This window comes from Cervus elaphus, chromosome 3 (assembly GCF_910594005.1).
Source record: "Cervus elaphus chromosome 3, mCerEla1.1, whole genome shotgun sequence".
NCBI classification, from domain to species: domain Eukaryota; kingdom Metazoa; phylum Chordata; class Mammalia; order Artiodactyla; family Cervidae; genus Cervus; species Cervus elaphus.
In genome coordinates, this window is record NC_057817.1 from 26,651,605 (window position 1) to 26,673,111 (window position 21,507).

Sequence of the window (21,507 nt, forward strand, 5' to 3'; positions counted from 1 at the left end):
CGCTGCTCTGGACGTTACGACCTCTTGGGGGCGCGGATTTTCCCACCTTTTCCAGTTGGGGCTGACCTCTTCAGTTTCTTGCGGCTTATCTGCAGTCGTGAAGGCCAGCCTCTGCCTTTGTCACCTCCCCTTTATCGTCAGAGCTCGGAAAGAGTTTAAATTTCCAGAGAAGAGAAGTAAAGTAGACAACAAGAACTTACTTGGAAACTCTCAATTTGGGTTACTAGCAAAAAAAAAAAAAAAAAAAAAGGGCGTAACCTTTCAAGGAATTGTTTAAAACCGTAGTTTTCCGAGGGGTGCTGACGCAAGTACTGTAGCGAGTTCCAGCTCTCTCTGCCTTCCAGCCTTGCTCTCCCTCCATCAGTTGGATTGTTTGAGAAAGAATTTTCTTGATGGGGGTGGAGGGTAGATGGGTAGGGTAGGGGCTGTGAGTGAAGAACTAGGAAAATTCATTCAGTGGAATATTTCACAGGTTTTAATGGCTTGCGTTCGGTGAGTACAAACTACGTCCCCAAACATGCACTTGACTGCCTCTCTTCCCTTCCTCCTCTAAAGAATTCAGTTCACAACTGTGTGTTCCAGTTTACTCTATTGGATAACTCATCCTTCTCTGTTACTGGTTTTCTTCATCACGTCAACCGCTTTTTTTTTTTTTTTTACGTCAACCGCTTTTAAGAGCTGAGAATCTAGCCGGGAAGACTATTTAAAACCAACAAATCAAAACAAAAGAATGACTAGAGAATCTCAGCGTTGAAATGGTAATATTACTGCAGGGGTTCAATGTGTGTTGCAGAAGTTACCTATCTCTTATAGAGTGAGGGAACCAGCAGAGAGGAGAGGTCCATAAATGATTAATGATACATCAGGTCTGTCAATATTTATTTCCTCTTGCTTACACCTTAACCCTGACAATGTTCTAGAATTGTTCCCCTCTTCAAGAGAAGAAAACATCCTTTTTTATGCACCTTCTACTTCTAACAAGAAGGAAGTTCTTTAGAGATCAAAAAGTGTTGACCATTGTCAATTTGAGTCACATAATTCAAACACTCACAGAATCCCTGTATAAAGAGACAGTAATGGGATGGTGGAAGGAGCTTTCAAGTTGAGCCTGGACAGAGGAGCAAGGTTCTAATCCCAGCTCAGTTTATTATTAATCTGTGAAATAGGGTAGTAATATCAAGCCTCACTCTCTCTCAGGGGTTCTGCCAGCCTCAAACAGAAAAGCCTTGAAATGCTTTCCAAAGGCCCAACAAGGCTTAGCAGCCATTAAAAGCATATCTTATATATATGTATAGACATATAAAGATGTCATAGATATATGAATGATTGTTATAGTCTTCTTGTGGATTTCAATTTTTTATTTATTTATTTTTAAATATTTTATTATTTGACTGCATCCAGTAAGATGAGATGGTTGGATGGCATCACCGACTCCATGGACATGAGTTTGAGCAAGCTCCAGGAGTTGGTGATGGACAGGGAAGCCTGGCGTGCTGCAGTCCATGGGGTCACAAAGAGTTGAACACGACTGGGCGACTGAACTGAACTGAACTGAGTCTTAGTTGCAAAACGGGGGACTTTTCATTGCTTGGGCTTAGTTGCTCCTCAGCATGTGGAATCTTAGTTCCCCAACCAAGACCAGCGATTGAACTTGAGTCCCCTGCATCGCAAGGTGGATTCTTAACCACTGGACCACTAGGGACGTCCCTCAATTGTTTTTACACTTGATCTTAGCCAAAAGGCTGAGAAGCGATCCCTCAATTGTTTTTGTATTTAATAAATTTATTTTTAATTGGAGGATAATTTTTTACAATATTGTGTCAGTTTCTGCCATACATCAACATGAACCAGCCATAGGCATACATATATCCCTTCCCTCTTGAACCTCCCTCCCACCTCCCACCCCATCCCACCCCTGTAGGTTATCACAGAGCACCTGGTTTGTGCTCTGTCTCAGCAAATTCCTGTCTCAGCAAATTCCCACTGGTTATCTATTATCTATTACATGGTAATGTATGTGTTTTAATGTTACTCCTTACCCCACTCTGTCCACAAGTCTGTTCTCTATGTCTGCCCTGCAGATAGGTTCGTCAGTACCATCCCCTCAATTGTTTTTAAAAAGAGGAAAATACGGTATACTTTAATAAATAAAAAAACAAGTTGGAGAACAGCATTAATGGTATGATTCATTTTTATTAAAAAAATTAAATATATGCCCTAGACTACAAACATTTGACACTGGTATGAAGCAGGGCATACGGGAGCCTATCATTTTTTATATGTCTATATGTAATTTGTAATATATTTATATATCAATATATGTATTTTAACACGTGGACATGTATTTATTCACATATTTACATTAAATATATCTGTATTTGCCTTTGACTCTTTTACAATTAGCGCATATTTATTGTTAAAAAATCGCTAAAGTGAATGTGACATAATTTTGATGACATTAGGCCTGATCCCAAGCATGACAAACTTTCACTTGTCTTTTAATTCTATTCTGTGGTTCTGTGGGGAAGTGGTGGCAAAAAATAATAAACGGACAGGGAGAACCACAGGATTGGGGTTAGGGCAAGAGTGTATTGGGAAGTGGAACCCAGACCCAGTGGAAGGATCATGGCCATCAGCTGGGAGCAGCCCTCTCCCCTGCCTGAGCAGGGGCTGAATTTCCAGGAAGAGGTCACTCTTCAGCCTCAGAACTCAGTACTGTCTTCATGCCCCAGTCCTCCTGCCTTCTTGTTCATTGGCTCCTGGTTCCTTGGGCTGTTTCTGTTCTCAAGATTACGTAAAAGCTCCAAATAAAATAATTATATATCCAGCTGGATGGAAAGGCAGAAAATCAGGAAATTCTCTTAGGGAAAAATGGTGGTGTATATCAAATCTGACACCAAGCTGACCTTCCCACTTGAGGAAGAGGAAATGAGTTCAAGTGGAACACACTGACGCCCTCCTCAGCTACTCACACACCCCAAAGCAGAAGGCCTCTCAGATAGCCTGATCCTGCTCTCTGGGCCAGGACCAAACATAAACACTGCTGGGAATCACCCAACCACAGGGATGCGTTGGAAAGTTGTTCACCCCTTTACAGCCCCATCCACTCATTCTCACACCCAAATCTGGGTAGGCTCAGCTGGACTGAAAAAGTTAAAAAATAAAATATGAAAGCAAACACTTAGTAGTACTTACACTGGAGGCCAACTGCTGTTCCAAGCGCTTAATTTAACCCTCACAAGCACCCTCAGGGTAGATACTATACCATCATCCCCATTTTATAGATGAGGAAACTGAGGCACAAATGTGAACCCAGACAGTTGGGCTCTGGCTCCAAGCTCTTCACCAGTTAGTTCCCTGCACTGCCTCTCAGCAAGGCATCATGAGCACTGCTTGGCAGGCACTGTGCACCTGGTGAATCAATCCCTCATTTGCCTCATATGGGCAAATATCCAGATGTGGGCCAGGTAGCCATGGCTAAATGCTCCCACTCTCATGCCTTTCTCCAGGGACAGGGCTTGGGAGAAAGGAGCAGGGCTAGAGGGGGAAAGTCAAGTAGGTGAAGGCCCAGGGGAGAGAGTCAGTACATGCCATAGAAGGGGCATTGGGTGGGCAGCAGGAGGTGTTTTAGCCTTGGCTTTGCTACATGCCCTTTAAGTGGATTTTCCTCTGGGATAAAAAAAAAACTTTCACCAGCACCTAGGAATACAATGCATGGTATATAGTAGGTACTCAATAAAATGTTTGGAGAAGGCAATAGCACCCCACTCCAGTACTCTTGCCTGGAAAATCCCATGGATGGAGGAGCCTGGTAGGCTGCAGTCCATGGGGTCGCTAAGTCGGACACGACTGAGTGACTTCACTTTCACTTTTTACTTTCATGCGTTGGAGAAGGAAATGGCAACCCACTCCAGTGTTCTGACCTGGACATTCCCAGGGATGGGGGAACCAGGTGGGCTGCCGTCTATGGGGTCGCACAGAGTCGGACAAGACTGAAGCGATTTAGCAGCAGTAGCAGCAATAAAATGTTTACAGCTAAATGGACAATCTTAGATACCTGCCAGCTTGTCACACCCAATGAGTCTGCCAGGAAGAACCCTCCCCACTCTATCATCTACCAGCTCCTTTGAAGAGAACTCAGCAGGGACAAAGCTGAAGGAACTTCACTAGTCTGTCTCCTCTACCTCCCTCTTTCCTTTTCACTCAGGAACATGCTGCCCACCTCATGCTTCCATCAGTAAATACTCTCATTCAAAACAACAAATCATTAACTAACCTCTGGATTCCAGTCTAATAGACTTCCCAAACGGGCTACTCTTGAAAAGCCCGAAAAAAAAAAAAGGAAAAGCCCAGAGTTAGTTAGCCTGTCTCCTCTCCATTTACTGAGCACAGCCATGGGCCAAGCACCCACTTGTGTGTATATATGGGGGAGACAAGGGCATATAAGACACAATTTCTTCCTGTCCTCAAGGATGGAGAGTCTACAAATAACTATAAAATACAGGCAGAAAGGGGAAGTGGAGTTATTGCAACAGACTCTGTTTTAGCCTTAAGATGGGGGAAGGAAAAGATATCTGCTTCTTTCATACTTAACCTCAGCGTATATTCCCTGCAGCTGGGTGGGGGAATGTGTTTTTTCCTTCTCTGAGCAGGCACCTGAGACCACTACTCTTCCCTCCCCTTGGCCTCACCCCGCAGGGACCCATCCATCAGCATTCCTCCCCCAGTGGGTGATGCTATCTCCCCACACAGGTTTGGACTTGCAGGTCCTGGAAAGTTTTGCTTCTTCCTGTCTGGGAATTCGTCTGGGACCCAAGGAAAGGTCATCAACCTCTTTTCTAGGACAGGTAGGGCCCTCAAGCCCACCTTAAGCACATTCCAGGACACACCCTGAGCGGAGCCTCCCTCCATCCCCACCCTGCTTAACTGCTGGCTCTGCTCCCTCCGAGAAGCCCAGGTTTGGGTGGGAGGAGGAAAGGCAGATACAATCAGAGGTGAGGCAGGGAGGGGCTCACAGAACTAGAGTTCCTGGTACTGGTACTATTTCCTGCCCTGATGGCTCCCTCACCCTCACTCACTCAGGGTGGGGAAGAATCTGGTACAGACAAGATCATGGTCTGTCAGCCATTCACTGCTCTCTCCTCTGCAGCCCTTCACTTGGGTTTCATGCAAGCATACAGGCCCTGATGGGACCAGGTGATGTGGACAAGGGGTGCATTTGTGGCCAGAGAGGCAGAAGGCAAGCGGCATGCATGTGCTGAGCTGCAAGCCTATTCATGCAGCAAGCCTCTGGATTTGCCACAAGGGGTGGTCACAGAAGCAGCTTGAGCCCCTAGAATCTTTGCTCAGGGGCTTGGACATCCACTCCATAGGCTCCAGAGATTGTCTCACCCTGGATGTGGAGTAAGGTTTTTGCTTGGCAAATGGGGAGGGTGCCTGTCCCCAGGGTAACAAGATATGGAGGACCTCGGTGCCTCAGGCTTTTCCCACCCATTTTTGTTGAAAGGCAATTCCACAGCTCTCAGTTTAAGGTGGAGGCAGTCTTAGGGCTTCCCTGGTGGCTCAGTAGTAAAGAATCTGCTTGCCAATGCAGGAGATGCGGGTTCAATCGCTGGGTCAGGAAGATCCCATGGAGAGGGCAATGGCAACCCACTTCAGTATTCTTGCCTGGCAAATCCCATGGACAGAGGAGCCTGGTGGGCTACAGTCCATGGGGTCACAAAGAGTCAGACACAACTGAGCGACTAAACAAGTCTTAGTGAAGCTAGAAAAACATTCCACTGGTAATCCCACCTCTCCTCACAACCTCCAGGTGCCCCCTTATAAGAACTCCTGAGGTGGGTACAGGTGAGGATGAGTAAATGAGATCAATGATCAATTAAAGTTGTTTATTTTAAAGTGGAAAGGGGGAAGGGAGTGACACAGAGGCAACTTTTGGCATCTTCTCTCCAGGCCATCACCCCATGTGCTTCCCAACCCAAAGCACTGGCACGAGGAGTCCCCGGACAGGCTGAGGGGCCAGAGAGCCACAAGGTCACAGACAGATCTGTTCAGTCCTGGAGAGGTGGAGTTCAAGGGTCCATCCCAGCTCCCTGGTCCTGGAACAGGGTCAGAGCTCAGGAGTGTAGGGCTCCCCAGTGGGTGAGGGCACCCGCAGCTCAGCATCATGCCTGACCACGGTGAAGAGTCCCACCACCGCCAGCAGAGCCATCACCATGACGGCGGAGCAGATGCTGAACATATTCCGAGTGCCAGTTTTGCGATCGCTGTCATGGAGGACCAGGAGCCCCAGGCAGGCCAGTAAATGCAGGGGCACCCGGAACCAGTTGAGGACACCAGCTTGCTCAGTCTCAGGGATCACCTTTCTCCGCAGGAAGCTCATGCTGGGGAAGTACAGTCCACAGGCCAATTCGATAAGGAGGAAGGCTATGAAAGATTCCACTGGACTCTCCTGGCCTGGGCTGGTAGAGAAAGTCAACATGAAGAGGGAGAAGACAACGATGAGGACAGCGAGGGAGAGTAGATGCATGGGCTGAAGGTGGTACCTCTTGGAGGTAGCGATACGGTACAGGGAAGAGCCGAGCAGGCTGGCTGCCATGAAGCTGGAGAAGATGATGCCCAGCGGAGCCCCATGTGGGTCCAGCACAGGTGTCCAGAGGAAGACAAAGATGAAGATGACACTCTCAAACAGGGCCTGGATGGTGCCTAGCAGCAGCACACGACGGTCCGACAGGAGGCAGCGCAGGCCCCCAGCACAGGTCCTAGAGAAGGCACGCTGCCGATCATAGTTCTCTCCCCAGTTATGAAGGGCCAAGGCCCCAGCCAGAGCCAAGAGAGGGATGGCGGCCACAAAGGGGGCTACAGGCCCCAGGCCCATCCAGCAGGCCACAGCCTCAGCTGCCACACCTGCCGCTACAGCCAGCACATGGTTCCAGAAGGCAGCTCGGGCAAAGGTAGCCGGGATCCACTCAGCGGGGAAGTCATGCCGTTCCAGGTGCTCATGGATATACCAGGCCTCAAAGGCTGAGAAGAGCAGGGCTGTAGACAACCCACCTAGTGCTCGGCCCACCAGCAGCACAAAGTAGTCCCGAGAGAGTTTGGTTAAGCAGCAGAGAGAGTAAGTGAGGGAGAAGAGGACACAAGATTTCTTGCGACCCAGCCAATCCACCAGGGAGGAAGCCACCAGTCCAAAGAGGACGGTGGAGGCAAGGCCGCAGACATAGAGGATGGCAATCTGTGCCTCCAGGAAGTGGTAATGCTGATAGAGTTTGTAGAGGTAGGGGGCCTGGAGCCAGTCAGCTGCCAGGGCCAGGAAGTAGACCTGATAGAAGTCCAGTTGAAACCGAAGGAAAGAGGGATTGCTGCAGGCCCTTCCAGAGGGCTTAGCCCGGCATCTTGACAGCTCCAACCCCAGGCAGGAGGCCAGGAGGACCACAAAAGCAAGGTAAGCAGTCACCAGCATGGCCGGCCCCCGGACGACCTGGGAAGAGAAGGGGGCTTCAGAGTCACATCCATTGCCCCGGTAGCGCTGTCAAGGGGCTGCCTGTCTAAGCAGAAGGCGGATCCACCCAACCCCCCTGCCAACAGCACTCCCCCACCCCTCGATTCCACTCCCCCAGAGCTCAGACCGGAGGGACCAGTTGGGTGGGTGGTAGGAGTGGCCGGCCAGAGCGGTCTCCAAGGACACTGTGGGGCAGGGAGGGGTGTGAGAGGAGAGAAGGCTGAGCCTTCGCCCCGCCCTTGCCTGGCATAGCACAGAGGGAGTACCTAGTCCCAGCCCCGCAAGTTCAGGGGCTGCTGCCCTCCCCCACAACAGCGTTTACACACTGTACTTCCTTCGGTTACCTCCCATCCTCTTTGGGGAGCCTGTTTTTGCCCTCGAGGTCTCGTCATCTGTCCCAGGCATCCCTACCACCCGCGCAGGCCTCTAGAGTTGCTTCAGGTCACGCGCGTGCACCTCAGATTTCCCCCTCCTTCGGATCAGGGCACCCCCGCCTGCGCCCCTAGCCCCCGCCACACACGCTCGCGCCTTGCCCAGACCCTGGTCTCACCTGCTGCCCCGGTCTGCGGGGACGCTCCGGACACGTCCGGCTCCAGGCCGCCCGGCCGCCCTTCCCGCTCTACCTCCAGCTCTGGCTCCGGCTCGGGTTCCACCAGCGCGCCCGCCCCTCACAGCCTGCTTCCGGGAGCCGGGGAGGCCTCTGGCCGCCGCCATGATGGCCCCATCACGTGACGGGGGCGCGGCGTTCAAACCCCCCCCCTGCTCCGCCCCTAGCCGCGACTCGGTGACAACCTCCGGACGCCGGCGGGGCCCAGACTGGAGGCGGTGGTAGTCGCGGTTTCTGCTCCTGGTTCACTCCCATCCGTGGCCTTCCCGTGACACTCGCTTCTTCGACTCCCGGATACCTACGGAGCCCCCGGAAATAAAGACCCGTTTTCAGTCTCTTCCTCCGTGTCGTGGGTTACGGAGCGCTGCTGTGCCTAAGACAATGCCAGGAGTTCCGCAGAATCAGGGGTTTGATCTTCTTAAGGAACATTGTCTCCCTAAGCCGAGACTGGCTTCTCGATTTTCTCTTCTCCCACAATAGTGACTTCCTGGCCAGAAGTCAGTATGTCTCAGACACCTGAGGGAGGCAGTGTGGTGTAAAGGACTTGGACTTGGCTTGCAGACCGCTAAGGCTCAAATCCCACCCCTGTCACTTACCAGCTGTGTCGCCTCGGGCAAGCCATATGACTTCTCAGTGTCCCAGTTTCTTGGTCTGCATCATAGGAGAGCAGCGCCCAACTGAAAAAGGCTAAAGTTCAGTGGCGGTCAAGAGTTAAGAACTTCAGCCTTGGAGCTGGACGCCCACCCTCTGCTACTTACCAGCTGTGGTATCTGGGAAAGGTTATTTAACCTCTTTCCAGCTTTAGTATTGTCTCCTCAAAACCCTCCAATGGGGAACTTCCCTGGTGGTCCAGTGGCTAAAACTCCTCCTTCCGATGCAAGGGGCCTGGGTTCCATCCCTGGTCAGGGAACTAGATCCCACATGGTGAAAGGAAGATCCCACCTGCCATAATTAAGACTCAAGGAAGCCAAATAAGTAAATAAATATTTTAAAACAAAGAAACAAAAAAAACACCCTCCAATGGCTTCTTATCTCACTAAGCAAAAAAGCCAGAATCATAATAGCCTACAAAATCCTTTGTCCTCTTTTCCGCTGCCACTTCTCTGACCTCATCTCTTACTATATTCCCTCCTGTGCCTTCTACTCCATCTACACCGGCTATCACTAGGGCCTTTGCACACTGTGCCCTGTGAAGGTCTGGTTCTCCCAGATATCCACATGGTTCCCTCCTTCAGCTCCTACAATTCTCTGTTCAAGTGTCATCTTATCAGAGAGGCCTTCCTTGCTCATACTGTTTGAAAAGGCAGCACCACCTCTGCCACAGTAACCTACCTGCTTCCCTTCCAACCCTCTATTCTCCTTTGCTGCCTTTTCTTCATAGCACTTAATACTATCTGGCATACTGTATATTTCACTTACTGTTTCTTCTCCCTACAAATTTCTGCTTTGTTCACTTATATTTCCAGTACTTGAAACATTTAATGGTACATAAAAGGCATTCCATAAATATCAGATGAATAAATAAATTAGTAAGATAATACATGTAAATTATTCTAAAAAAGTGCTGGTCTTTATTAGCTAGTAACTCATCAGTTTTTTTTAAGATTATTTATTTATTTTTGGCTGGACTGAGTCTTTATTGTTGCATGGGCTTTCTCTAGTTGCAGCCAGTGGGGTGGGGACTACTCTAGTTGCGGTGTGAGGGTCTCTTTTTGCAGAGCATGGGCTCTAGGGCACGTGGGGTTCAGTAGTTGTGGCATGTGGGCTTATTTGCCCCTTGGCATATGGAATCTTCCCAGACCGGGGATTGAACCTGTGTACCCTGCATTGGCTTGTGGATTCTTTAACCACTGGACCATCAGGGAAGTCCATCACTTATTATGTGTTATATCTAAGCTCTGTTTTAGGAAGTCCTGGGCCAACTGCTATAGATGAACTGTTTAACTGTCACAACAACTCGTTAGGTAGGTACTTCAGAACTGGAAAGGTTAAGTAACAAGACAGGACTCACATGGTAAGAGGTAGAGTCAGAACCGGGACCCAGATCTTCCCAATTCCACACTCGTGATTTCTGAGAAGATGAAATGTGTTCACTCACTTGCACAGGTGATTAGTAAGTGTTGGTTTTCTTTGTACTAAAGAAGGGTGGGAGAGTCTGGAATTATATCTTGAGAAATACTTTCTTATGATAAACAGCTGAGATTTATATTCCACAACTTCCAAAGTGCCTTTATCCCTAACTGGCAAACTTCTAGAGAACAGAAAAGGGTATCGGTCCCCCTGCTTCATCTAGAAGCACAAAGCTCAAAAATCATGATTTCCCAAGGTCACTCAGTGAGTGAGGGCATGGGGGAATCTGAATGCCCTCCATCCTGGTCCTGGACTGAAAATCCTTCATCTCCTTACACCCAGTCTCTCAGTTCCTGGTGATCTTTTCTTTGAGGGAGGAGGTCACCCTGAATGATAGCAGGGAGTGGGACAGGATGGCCTTACATGCCTTGTCTTCTGTTTTCCAGGATGGAGGCCAGTGTTCTCCATTACTGAGTTGCATTTTTGTCAGAAGCACCTAAGAAAGACTTTCGGGAAGGTTACATTATTTTGGATTATTTTTATCATAGGACCTATTCAAAATACGTTTTCTCTTTAAGGTTCCCCTGTCCCCTCAGAGCTGTGAAGCACAGCTGAGAAAGATCCTTTACATGGGACACGTGCCAGCAGAGCCACAGAGGACTGGAGGGGATAGAGAATCTCCTGGGAGGGCAAATCCACCTCTAGGACCCACTTCTAGTAGAGGGCTAGGAGGACCAGGGTCTGTATGTGGGGAGTTACAGGGGAAGTCTGGCTTTCAGAGCAGGCAGGGAGGACGCTCTGGGAATTACTAGGAACCATGCTTACAAGAACAGCATCATTTAAAACTTTTATTATGAAAATGTTCAAATATACTTAAAGGTAGAGAGGTTCTATGAAACCTTATATACTTAATTCAACAATATTGATTTTTGTCCCTTTGTTCCTTCTCCTCCTTTCTTTCTTTTTTTATTTGCCAAAATACTTAAATACATCACTTCATTCCATGCTTCAGTATGCATCTCTAGGAAATCAGGACCTTTTCTTACATAACCTCAAGGCCATTTTCACATTTAACAAAATCAACACTGATTCCTTGGCATTGTAAGTACGCAGTTCATAATTAAATGTTTTCAACAGTCTAAAAATGTCTTTTTACAACTGGGGGGTCCCCATCAGGAATCTAACAAGGTCCACTTATTCTATGTAGTAGCTATCTTTGTACGCCCCCTCTCATTGACCCTCCTGTTCAGCCATTGACTAGTTGAAGAAACCAGGTCAGATTTCCTTTAGAATGTCCCACATTCTGGATATTTTGTTTTACTTCCTTGTTGTGCCATTTAATTTGTTCTCCACCCCCTATATTTCCTATTAAATGGAGGTTAGTGGTAGGGTTTGATTAGAATCATGTTCAGTTTTTTTGTTTGTTCCTTTGTTTGGCAAGAGTCCTTCACAGGTGGTGCTGAGTGCTTCAGATTGCATCATACCAGGAGGTACAGGCTATGTGGTTGTGCCCTTTTTAGTGATGCTAAGATTCATCAGTGGGGTCAGGTAGTTACAGCTTCAATACTCCATTGTAAAGTTCTGCATCAACCACCATCCTTAGCTTCATCCATTGAAGAGTCTTGCTCTGATCAATTATTTCATTAGGGTTTGCAAAACGGTGATTTTCCTAATTCCATTTTTCTTCTACATTAGCTGGAGTTCTTCTGTAAAAAAGAAATTTTCTTCACCACTTAGAGCTATCTGACCACCCTGAAATATAGTTTACGCAGGACAGGTAGCATAAATGCATAATTCTTTTTCTTTTTAGTTGCCAATTTTCAGAATATGAAGATTGGAAAGAAAAAAGGTTTGGAGTTAGAGCTGAGTAAGGATAAGATGGCCTGGACAGTGGGCAGGGGACAAAGGGACTGTTTGGTAGCTATGTCCAGCCCTTGCTCACTCCAGGACATGGGCTGTTTGGGGGACAATGAAGACTTGGGGTCCTGGCCCTTGGACAGCAATGAGATGGGTGTGACGTAGGCCTGTGTGCAGGACACTGCGGGACCCAGAGAGATGGGGAGAGACAGACAGAAAGCCAGAGACTGGGGAGGCAGAAGAGAGAGGAATTGAAAAACAGAAGAACAGAATTGGGAAACAGAATTGGACCCAGAAAGACAGGAACAAAGACAGAGAGACAAAGAAGGGAAATAGAAATGGAAAAGATCTAGAATGACTTGCTCCCAGAAGCAGAATAGGACAGAAAAGGAGAGAAATAGGAGGTGAGTCAAAAGACCAAGGAAAAGATCTTAATTTATCTACTTAAAAAATAATTGTAACATATAGTGGAACTATATGTAACTTTGTCCTGTTTTTTTTAAAAAAAAAAAGACCAAGGAAGAAAACAAACATGAAGATACAAAATGAGACAGGGAAAGGGGAAATAAAAAGACATGTATGTTAAGTAGATTTTAAATTAGATGGGGAAAAGAAGGGACAGAGTGGGAGAAACCAGATGTAAAGATACAAGTTAGGTGGAGGTAGAGTGTCCAGGTGATAGAAAAAAGGAAACAGAAGTGGAGAGAGTGATATAGAAAGCTAGAAGAAAGGATAAGCAGAAGGGTATACAGAGATAGAAAGGCAAGAACAAAGGGTCCCAGAGAAGGAGGCAGAGAAAGAGAAGACTGAAGCGGATCAGTGTCAGATAACTTAGAGAATATGATGGGATGCTTAGGGGCTCTCAGCTTAAGATCCAATCCCAGGCAGATACCAGCATCTATTAGCTCCATCTTCCTCTTTGTGGCTTCTCCAACTCCCCAGCCCCACTCCCAGTGATAGGGGACTATGACTAGCTACTTGTGGATGGAATCATTGGGAACCTGAGTCAAGGGCTTCCAGCTTCCATCACCCCTTGCCAGATAAGCGTGAATGTAACAGATAGGATTATTGCTGGAAGATTGAGGTCATGAGGCTGGGCAAGCCCTCAGAGATTTGAAAGATAAGACATCCAGGTGGAGAGCACCAGGTTCCTAGAAGTAAAGGACCATAAAGGATGTCATGATATCCAAGGGGAGGGAGGAACCAAGAATCCTCTGTTCAGGCTCTTCTTCCGGTCCAAGAGCCACTGCCCTTCCTCCAGGCTCACGATGAGAGGTAAAGGGTTCAGAGACTCTTGGGTTATTCAGGGATATGGGTGAAGGTCCACAGGGCAGAAAAAGTGATCCCTGGATGAAGACGCCATCTTATCCACGCAAGAGAAGATGAGCCAAGAAGGGTCTCCTGGGGAGATCAACTAGAGGGGGAAATGGTCAACTTGCTCACCTTCAGGGACCACAGGAAAGGCCCTGAGAAGAACATTTTCCATTGCAGAAGTTGCAGAAGAGGAGGTTCTGGAACCAGTGAGAGCGTATCTAGAAACTAGCTTCAAAACAGATGCCTGGCTCTCCCAGAACTGAGGAGGAGGCCGGGGGGCTCTGAGCAGCCTGCCCCACTCCTTGCCTGGGAGAGGGTCCAGCTGATCTTCTGCCTGCAGAAGTGCTCCAGGAGATGGGTAACCACCCCCTAGACAATCAGACAGTGCCGAGAGGTACGCTGTCCCCTAAAGCAGCAGCTGCAGCGGCTGGTGGAGCCTGGAGGACCCCAGGCAGCCCCTCGACCACAGCCACAGCCGTCACTGCAGCCCAAGCAGGAGCTGGAACAGGTGGCTCGACCCCTGGAGCAAGGGTACATGGGGCAAGGAGAGGGGCGGCAGCAGGCCAGGGGCTGGCCAGAGCACTGGCTGCAGGCACTGTGGGGGTAAGTCACGGGAGGACAGGCGGGGCAGGGGGGGCAGGAGCAGGTGCAGGGTGGGCCCGGGAGGCCGGGACAGGAGGGGCAGGGAGCCGTGCAGGAAGGATAGGCGGAGCAGCAGGCGGGAAGGGGACAGGCTGGGCAGGGGCCGGCACAGGCAGAGGGTGGGCAGGACGGACAAGGGGAGGCAGCTGGTGGGCAGTGTCCAGAGGGCGCAGGTGGCTGTTGATGGCTGGCTTTCTTGTTCCGAGGCCCCAGACGTAGGCCCAGAGAGAAGTCCATTCAGCGCGACGGTGGGGAGCGGCCAGGCTGGGGGTTGGGTGAAGGGGAGGGGAGGGGTGGGGTCAGAGGGGGAACTCTGGGGAGCAGGGGTGGGGGCAGGATTAAACCTAAGACGCTGCTGAGCCGCTCTGAGCCTGCAGGAGCTCAGACCTCCCCAGCTAGCCCTCCCCTTCCCTGCTTGCCGGCTCCCCTCCCCTCCACAGAGAACCTTCCGTGGGCACCGGATTAGACCAAGTCCTCTAACCGTGATGTGCACTCTTCACGCCTCCGTCCTTTGTTTCCTCTTCCTTCTGCTTGGAGCGCCCTTTCTCTTTTGTCCACCTGGCAATATCTTTTTCATCTCTGAAGACTTTCCCTTTATTCACTCAAAAAGTATTTCTTGAGCTCCGGGCACCTGACACCTGCCCATCACTCTCCAGCCCTGATGGCCAGAATGACTGCTTCAGGCTTCCAAACAGTCTCCAGAGGAGACACAGGGCAACAGCACAAGCAGATCCTCTGAGACTCTGCCTGGGATGTTGGTGGGAGCTGGCGGGGCCGGGGGAGCCCTAGGTTCTGGGAGTTTCCACACAGGGCAAGTCCCAGGTGTGGGGGGGAGCAGGGGGAGGAGGGCCTGGCTGCCTCTGGGAGCCTGACAAGCAGCCTGGACAATTATTATTGGAGGACCCGTCATGCAGCAGGTACTGGTCATGTTACAGAGCAAGACAGTGAGGTTTCCTCTTATGGAGTGGCCTTTAAAGTGAGAGGTGGGGCTGGGTGGGGACAAAAAGCAAACAGGTAAACAAATAAATATATTAGCTTGTCTCGGAGCATGGAATGGCTGTGAAAAAAAAACCCAGAATGATGTGATACAAAGTGACTCAGAGAGGTGGATCCTTCAGAAGGAGCAGCTAGACGGCCACCACATAGTCAGCTCCAAGGGTCCTTAAGGGTTTGGGAGGAGATAAAAGTCCTGGCAGATCACAGGACAGCAGCCTGAGGCTGACTGGAACCCAGATAGCTGGACTGTGAGGAACACAATAGCTGAGAAGAGGGTAAGGAGGCCTGGAAAAATTTGTGATAGAAAATTCAGTGGCCAGGGTTTCCCTGGTGGTCCAGTGGCTTAGACTCTGCACTCCCAATGTAGGGGACCTGGGTTCGATCCCTGGTCAGGGAACTAAATCCCACATCTCAGCTAAGAGTTTGCATGCCTCAAGTAAGAATGCACAGGCCACAACGAAGACCTGGTGGAACCAAATAAATAAATAAATATTTAAAGAAAATTCAGTGGTCAGGGACAGTGCCACTGAGAAGTGACATTTTAGCAAGGGCCTGAAGAAAGTGAGGGAGATAGCCATGAGATGGCTAATGGAAGAACATTCCAGAGAGGGGGACAGCAAGTACAAAAAGCAAAGAGGAGAGTCGTATGGCACAGGTAGAGAGCCAGGTAGAAGCCCTGGGAACCACAGCAGTGACTTGGATCTTATTCCAAGGAAAAGAGAAAACCACTGAGAGTTTTAGGCAAGAAAGGAGTATGGGTCTTGATTTTACACCTGCTCCTGATTAGACTTCCAGTGTAACTGGTACAACCATTTTGGAACACAGTTTGGGATTATCTGATAAAAATTGAGATTGCCTGCACATACACTTTACTCTTAGCTTTATAGCCTAGAAAAACTCTTGCATGTATATATTGGGAAATATATACAAAAATGTTCTTAGTAGCATTATGATAGCCCAAACTGGAAACAACTCAAACTTTCACCAACAGCAGAATTTAAAAAATACATATTGTGGTATATTCATGCAACGGAATACCCTGCAACAATGAAAAAGACAGTTATGTGCAACAATTTGTATCTCTCTCACAAACAAGTTGAACAAAATAAGTCAGACAGGAAAGGGTAATACAGTGTCATTCTGTTTCTATAAACCTCAAAAACAGGCAAAATTAAGTAATATTATAAAGGGATGCATACATAGGTGCTAATTCTATAGAGAAAAATAAGGAAATACTTATCCCAAAAGTCAGGATGGTGGTTACTTCTTCAGAGAGGAAGAGGATGATGGGAGAGTCACATGAGAACCTCTGGAGCAGGAAATACTCAATTTCTTGAGCTGGATGGCAGTTGAGTAGGTATTCACTTTATTCCAATTTATTCTGTACACTGTTCATAATATATTTCTATACTCTTTTGTAAAGAGAAAATAGAAATACTGTTTCTTTTCTTTTTTAAAGTTTATTTATTTATTTTAATTGGAGGATAGTTGCTGTACAATAGTGTGATTTTTTTGCCATATATCAGTATGAATAAGCCATAGGTGTGTATATGTGTGTCCCTGGACCCCCCTCCACCCACCTCCCTCCCACCCTATCCCTGTAGGTTGTCACAGAGCACCAGCTTTGTGTGGCCTCCTTCATACATCAAGCTCTCACTGATCATCTATTTTACATATGGTAATATATATGTTTCAGTGCTATTCTCTCAAATCATCCCTCCTTCTCCTTCTCCCACTGAGTCCAAAAGTCTGTTCTTTACATCTGTGTCTCCTTTGTACTACTTCATTCTCTACTCCATGCCACCTTGTTCATATCATTCTGCTGAAGTTAGATCCTGCCTAGTTCACACACCTATCTCTCCCACCAGACCTTGAGTCAGCAACCTTCCAGATCGCTGGTCGGGCACCAATCAGTGCCTGTCATAGAGCAGATGTTCAGTAACTATTTTCTGAATTGGGTTGACTTGAACTGAGTTTTCCAAGTCTCATCTCATGGAGAGGTGGGCAGCTGCAGAAGAGGAAGCCTGTGGTGGTGAGAGCCCAAGACCACCAAGACCTAGGTTCCCATCTTAGCTCTGCTACATCCTAGCTGTGTGATATTGGGCAAGCTGCTTAACCTCTCCGGTTCTCAGTTCCCTCCTCTGTGAAATGGGATGAGAACTGCTACTTCTCTGGACTGCTGTGTGGATTAAGCGAGTAATATACATGTCAAGCATAACACCTGGTGCTCAACAAAGGATAGCTTCCCAACTCCCTCCCCCCAGCCTCACATCTTTTCTTCAAAGGAATCCACTAGAAAGGGCAGTCAGACATCAAAGATGGTCCCTGAAGGTGGTCCCACATCCGCAGGGCCCCTTGGGGCTAAGGCAGAGATGTAGTCTGGAGGAGAGCTGGCAGACAGGGAGCTCCCCCTGTAAGTGAAGTGGGAAAGCTGGCAGAGGAGGCAGGACACCAGGGTTCTGGGAGTTTCCATCTAGGGGAAGTCCCAGATGTGGGCGTGAAGGTGCCAGGTCAGCCCCACCCAACACCCTGGCCCCAGGGGGTGTGGACACAGGGAGGAAAAATGGGTCATGGGAGCAGGTCTAGAACTTAACCCCATTTGGTCCCATGACCTCTGTGGCAGTTCTGGAGGAGGAACAGCCACAAAGAAGCCTATTCCGTCCTCAAAGCACCCTCCATCCCTTTTCTTCACAAAGGAAGAAGCTTGGAACCTTGGTGTCCAAACTGGAGGAGCTGGAAGCCCCCCAGTGGACAGAAGAGAGATAAAACCCTGTAATCTGGGATGGGATGGAGGTTCTGTGCCAAACAGACTGCTCCACCCACCCACATGGAGACTGGCAGACACCTGGAGCTCTTAGCTCACATGCTCCAGGCAACCTTGGAGGCAGACCTGCTCCTTGTTCCAGGGAGCGGGACAGGTCAGGGCTGGATCCCAGAGGGGGAGGGTGCACCACCGAACAGCTTAGAGTAGACAGGTTTTCTGTTTGGTGAGGCTACAGCAGGGTAAACTCGAGAGTCCCTCAACCTCAGCGTGGGGCCTTGTTTTCTGTATGGAATCTGGGGCCTAAGCCTGTGGATTGCTCCTCTCTATCTGTGACTGTTTCCCTTTCTGGACAAAGAGATGAAGAAATGGAATCTTTCCAGGGCAGGAGTACCAGATGTCCTAGGGTCCTAGAGTGCTTTGGCCATTAGGAGTGCTCACCATCCCTCCCTTGTGGTGTATCAAAGTCCAGCAGAGGAGCAGGAATGAAGGGCCCCTGTTCTTTCTGGCGGAGCAGGGTGGTTGGGAGCTAGGACCCTGATTCCTGGGCCTTTGCACATACTCTTCTGCTGCCCTCCCTTCTCTCCCTTCTCCTCCTCACTTCCTCCCCTCCCCAAAGTCTTTCCTGATTTCCTTGAATACTTGGGCCCAAGGAGATTCCTACGGATTCCTAGGGCCTAGCACAGTGCTTGGCATACAGTGGGTATTTAATAAAGATTTGTTGAATTAATGAATGGTGTGTGTTCAAGAAAGAAATTCCTGGAGTTGTTTAGTCTAGTCCTAAAATCCTGTGTTGCAAAGTCAAGGCCTTATTCTGTGGGGATCTGGGCATCTCTGATGCTGGTAAGACCTTCCACACACAAAGTCATTCACTGGGAGAACCAACAAAGTGGCAAGCAGCAAAATAGGCCTGATACCAGGGGTAGAATTGAGAATCATTCAGGGCAAGGCTGGCACCAGCCTTGGCACAGAGCAGGCTTGCGGGAGGAGGTGGGAGGGGAGGGGAGGACGGGAAAGACACGTGTTGTACAAAACATGTTTTCATCATGCTCTCCCTGGGTGCCCTGCTCTCCAAGCCCCGATGGCACTTCCGTGCTTTAATGATGTCCTTGGGGGTTGTAACAGAGCTTTCTCCTCCCTTTCAAACCCCCTCCCCACCCCCACCCCCAGACATCTGCCAGCCACCTCTGAGCATGGTGTGGGACATCCACCCAGTAGCAGACTGGGCTTGGGCAGATTACCTATTCAGTGTCCTGATGCTGCTGGGGAGAAGGCAAGGGTGAAAATTAGGGGTGGGCTATATGGCAAATCGAAGGAAATGGCAACCCACTCCAGTGTTCTTGCCTGGAGAATCCCAGGGATGGGGGAGCCTGGTGGGCTGCCGTCTCAGGGGTCACACAGAGTTGGACACGACTGAAGTGACTTAGCAGCAGGCTGGAAGTTTGGATCCATTTTCTCTCCTTTCTGTGATGTAAGGAGCGAAGGAAGCCTGGTTCTAGGGCCCCCAAGATATCATTTCTCAAGTTGCTAGGGTGATCAAGTGGAGCACCCACAAACAAGGCAAAGCCTAGAACTAGGGATGACCTGAGAGAAGGAGAAATGAGGGGCGCTCTCTCCACCAGTGTCCAGAGTGGGACACCCTTTTCTCACACTTCCTCCTGGAGTCACTGGACAGAGCACAGACTGCAGTGCAAGACGGAGAGAAGAAACCGAACCCCTCACAATACCCCTTTTCTCTGCTGCCCAATCTGCCAGTTTGGTTTGACTTCCAAACCGCGGCAGCCCACAGACCCCAGTAATGGATCCTGGGGAGGGGCGGGGGCGGGGGCGGGGGCGAGGCAATCCCTAGGGGAGGGGCCGGCGCAGGGCGGGTCTTCCTGGGCATCGCCCCCTGGCTGCTGTCTTCGGCTGGGGACCGTAGAGGCCAGAAGGGCGGAGCCACAGTTTCCAAGACGGATGGATGGACAAACACCCACCAGAGACAAAGACACAGGCAGACGGACAGACAAACCAAGACAATGAGGAAGGCAGAGACAGATGGAATTCCAGACCACTCCCTTTTTCCAGGCTATCCAAGAGTTTTGTGTCCCCCCCCCCCACCCGCCACCCCCCACGCCCCATTAGCTTCCCTGGCCCCATTCGCTGTCCTGGCTGCGTTGTCTCAGAGCTCTACCTCTGGGCGGCCAGCCCCTGAGCCCCTCTGAGAAGGGTAAGGGGAAGAGTTGGGAGAGCGCTGCCCAGCAGGGAGAGCGTTCCGGGGGTGGGTGGCGCCTGCTTCTGTGTCAGGATGCCCGGCCAGGGGCCAGGGAGGGAGTGGTGCCCTCGCCCGGTTCATGAGGACAGGAGACTCATTCACTGTAAACCAAGTACAGATGTGCTGGGAGGGGGAGGGGGAATCAGGGCCACATTCACAAACCGCAGTTGGGTCCGCCCTCCTTCCGCCAGCCGCCACCATCACCAGGGCAGGAGGGGTTAACTTTGCAGCCTCCTGGCAGGATCCCTGCCACACAGGCTGAGTGCCATCCCACCCCAGCCTGAACGCCTGGGTCCAACTCCCCAACACCCGCCCCTCCCACACTGCTGAGAGCGGCTCCCAGGGTAACCAAGCAAAGTCAACAGCAGCCAGGCCACCTGGGGACGGGACCCTGGAGTATCTATTCCCAGCTCTTCCCACCCCCAGAGTGAAAGGGAGAGCCTGTCAGCACCCCATCAGCAGCTCCTGTTCTCCTGAGAGAGCCACAGCAGGCCCCCTCATCCCCCTCCCCTTCATCTGACTCTGGCTACCAAAAGTGGCCTTTCCTCCTGGGAGGGAAGATACCTGGTCCTCAGGGTAGAAGTATGGACAAGGCAATTCCAGTACGGAAAATGTGACGTGACCAAGTCAGTGTCCCCAGTGCCAGCTACTTGGGACTGTTGCTGGGAAGGTCCTTTGGGTGCATCTCTCCCGCCCGGCCCAGCCCTCCCTCCTACTGCTGCCCTTCTCCACTCTCTCACTCCCACCCTAGTCCCTGTAGGAGGGTTGGGGCTCTGTACACAGAGTTTGGACTTCACACTCCCTCCTCTTCTCTGGCTCTGTCCTCAGTAGGATGGATGCTGACACCCTGGGGGTTCCGACTCTAGGGCTGAGAGTCTGTGGTGGTCACCTTGAAGTTGGAGGAATGTCCCCATCAGACACTGACATTCACACTGGGTACGCGGGTGCGCGCGCGCGCGCGCGCACACACACACACACACACACACACACACACACACACACACAGACCTAGCGTCAACAACATTCGTGGCGCATCCACCAGGCCGGCAGGCAGGCAGGCGCTAGTTAAGGCAGACACACACCCTCGGCTTGGGCTTTCTCTCTCACACCCAGCGCAAGGCTCCTCCCACCCCCAGCTACAGTTCCCCGGCCCTCCTCCCCAGCCTCTCCCCTCCAGACCCAAGCCTAAAGGTGGGGATGGCTTTGGCAGCCCGCCGGGGACCCAGGAGCCCTAGTTCCCACAGCTTACTCAAGGCAGAGAAAGGAGGAGGTCTTTAAGCCCAAGCCTCAGTATCCCTACAACCTCCACTAGTTAAACCAGTTTGCTCCTGGGACCTAAGGATCGGCTGGGGTAGGCATGGGGAAGAACAGTCTACTTTGACACGCAGGTGAAGGCTAAGCGCAGGGTGAAGATAGTGGCTTCTGCTCTGGCGGATCCCTGCGCGGCCAAGCCACCCCTGGGAGGACGTGGAGACAGCCCTCACTGCCAGTCCTGAGGAGGTACA

The 21,507-nt window shown here is 50.1% G+C and overlaps 2 protein-coding genes across 3 annotated transcripts; both read right to left on the minus strand.

The window, feature by feature from the left end:
* Nucleotides 1-5,873: 5,873 nt before the first annotated feature.
* On the minus strand, nucleotides 5,874-8,540 carry MFSD5 (major facilitator superfamily domain containing 5). Its single transcript, XM_043882825.1, has 2 exons — nucleotides 8,052-8,540; nucleotides 5,874-7,480 (listed from the first exon to the last, which is right to left on the minus strand). The coding sequence occupies exon 2, from the start codon at nucleotides 7,460-7,462 to the stop codon at nucleotides 6,110-6,112; it is 1,353 nt and encodes a 450-aa protein (XP_043738760.1). The 5' UTR covers nucleotides 7,463-7,480; nucleotides 8,052-8,540; the 3' UTR covers nucleotides 5,874-6,109.
* A 2,472-nt stretch (nucleotides 8,541-11,012) lies between these two features.
* LOC122681233 (small proline-rich protein 2H-like) lies at nucleotides 11,013-15,927 on the minus strand. 2 transcript variants are annotated; one of them, XM_043883083.1, is made up of 3 exons: nucleotides 14,473-15,927; nucleotides 13,479-14,255; nucleotides 11,013-11,884 (listed from the first exon to the last, which is right to left on the minus strand). In XM_043883083.1, exon 2 carries the CDS (start codon nucleotides 14,226-14,228, stop codon nucleotides 13,719-13,721), a length of 510 nt encoding a protein of 169 aa, XP_043739018.1. In that variant the 5' UTR covers nucleotides 14,229-14,255; nucleotides 14,473-15,927; the 3' UTR covers nucleotides 11,013-11,884; nucleotides 13,479-13,718. The 2 variants fall into 2 exon arrangements, with proteins under 2 accessions (XP_043739018.1, XP_043739010.1); XM_043883075.1 differs by having other exon boundaries at nucleotides 13,479-15,927.
* Nucleotides 15,928-21,507: the final 5,580 nt, after the last annotated feature.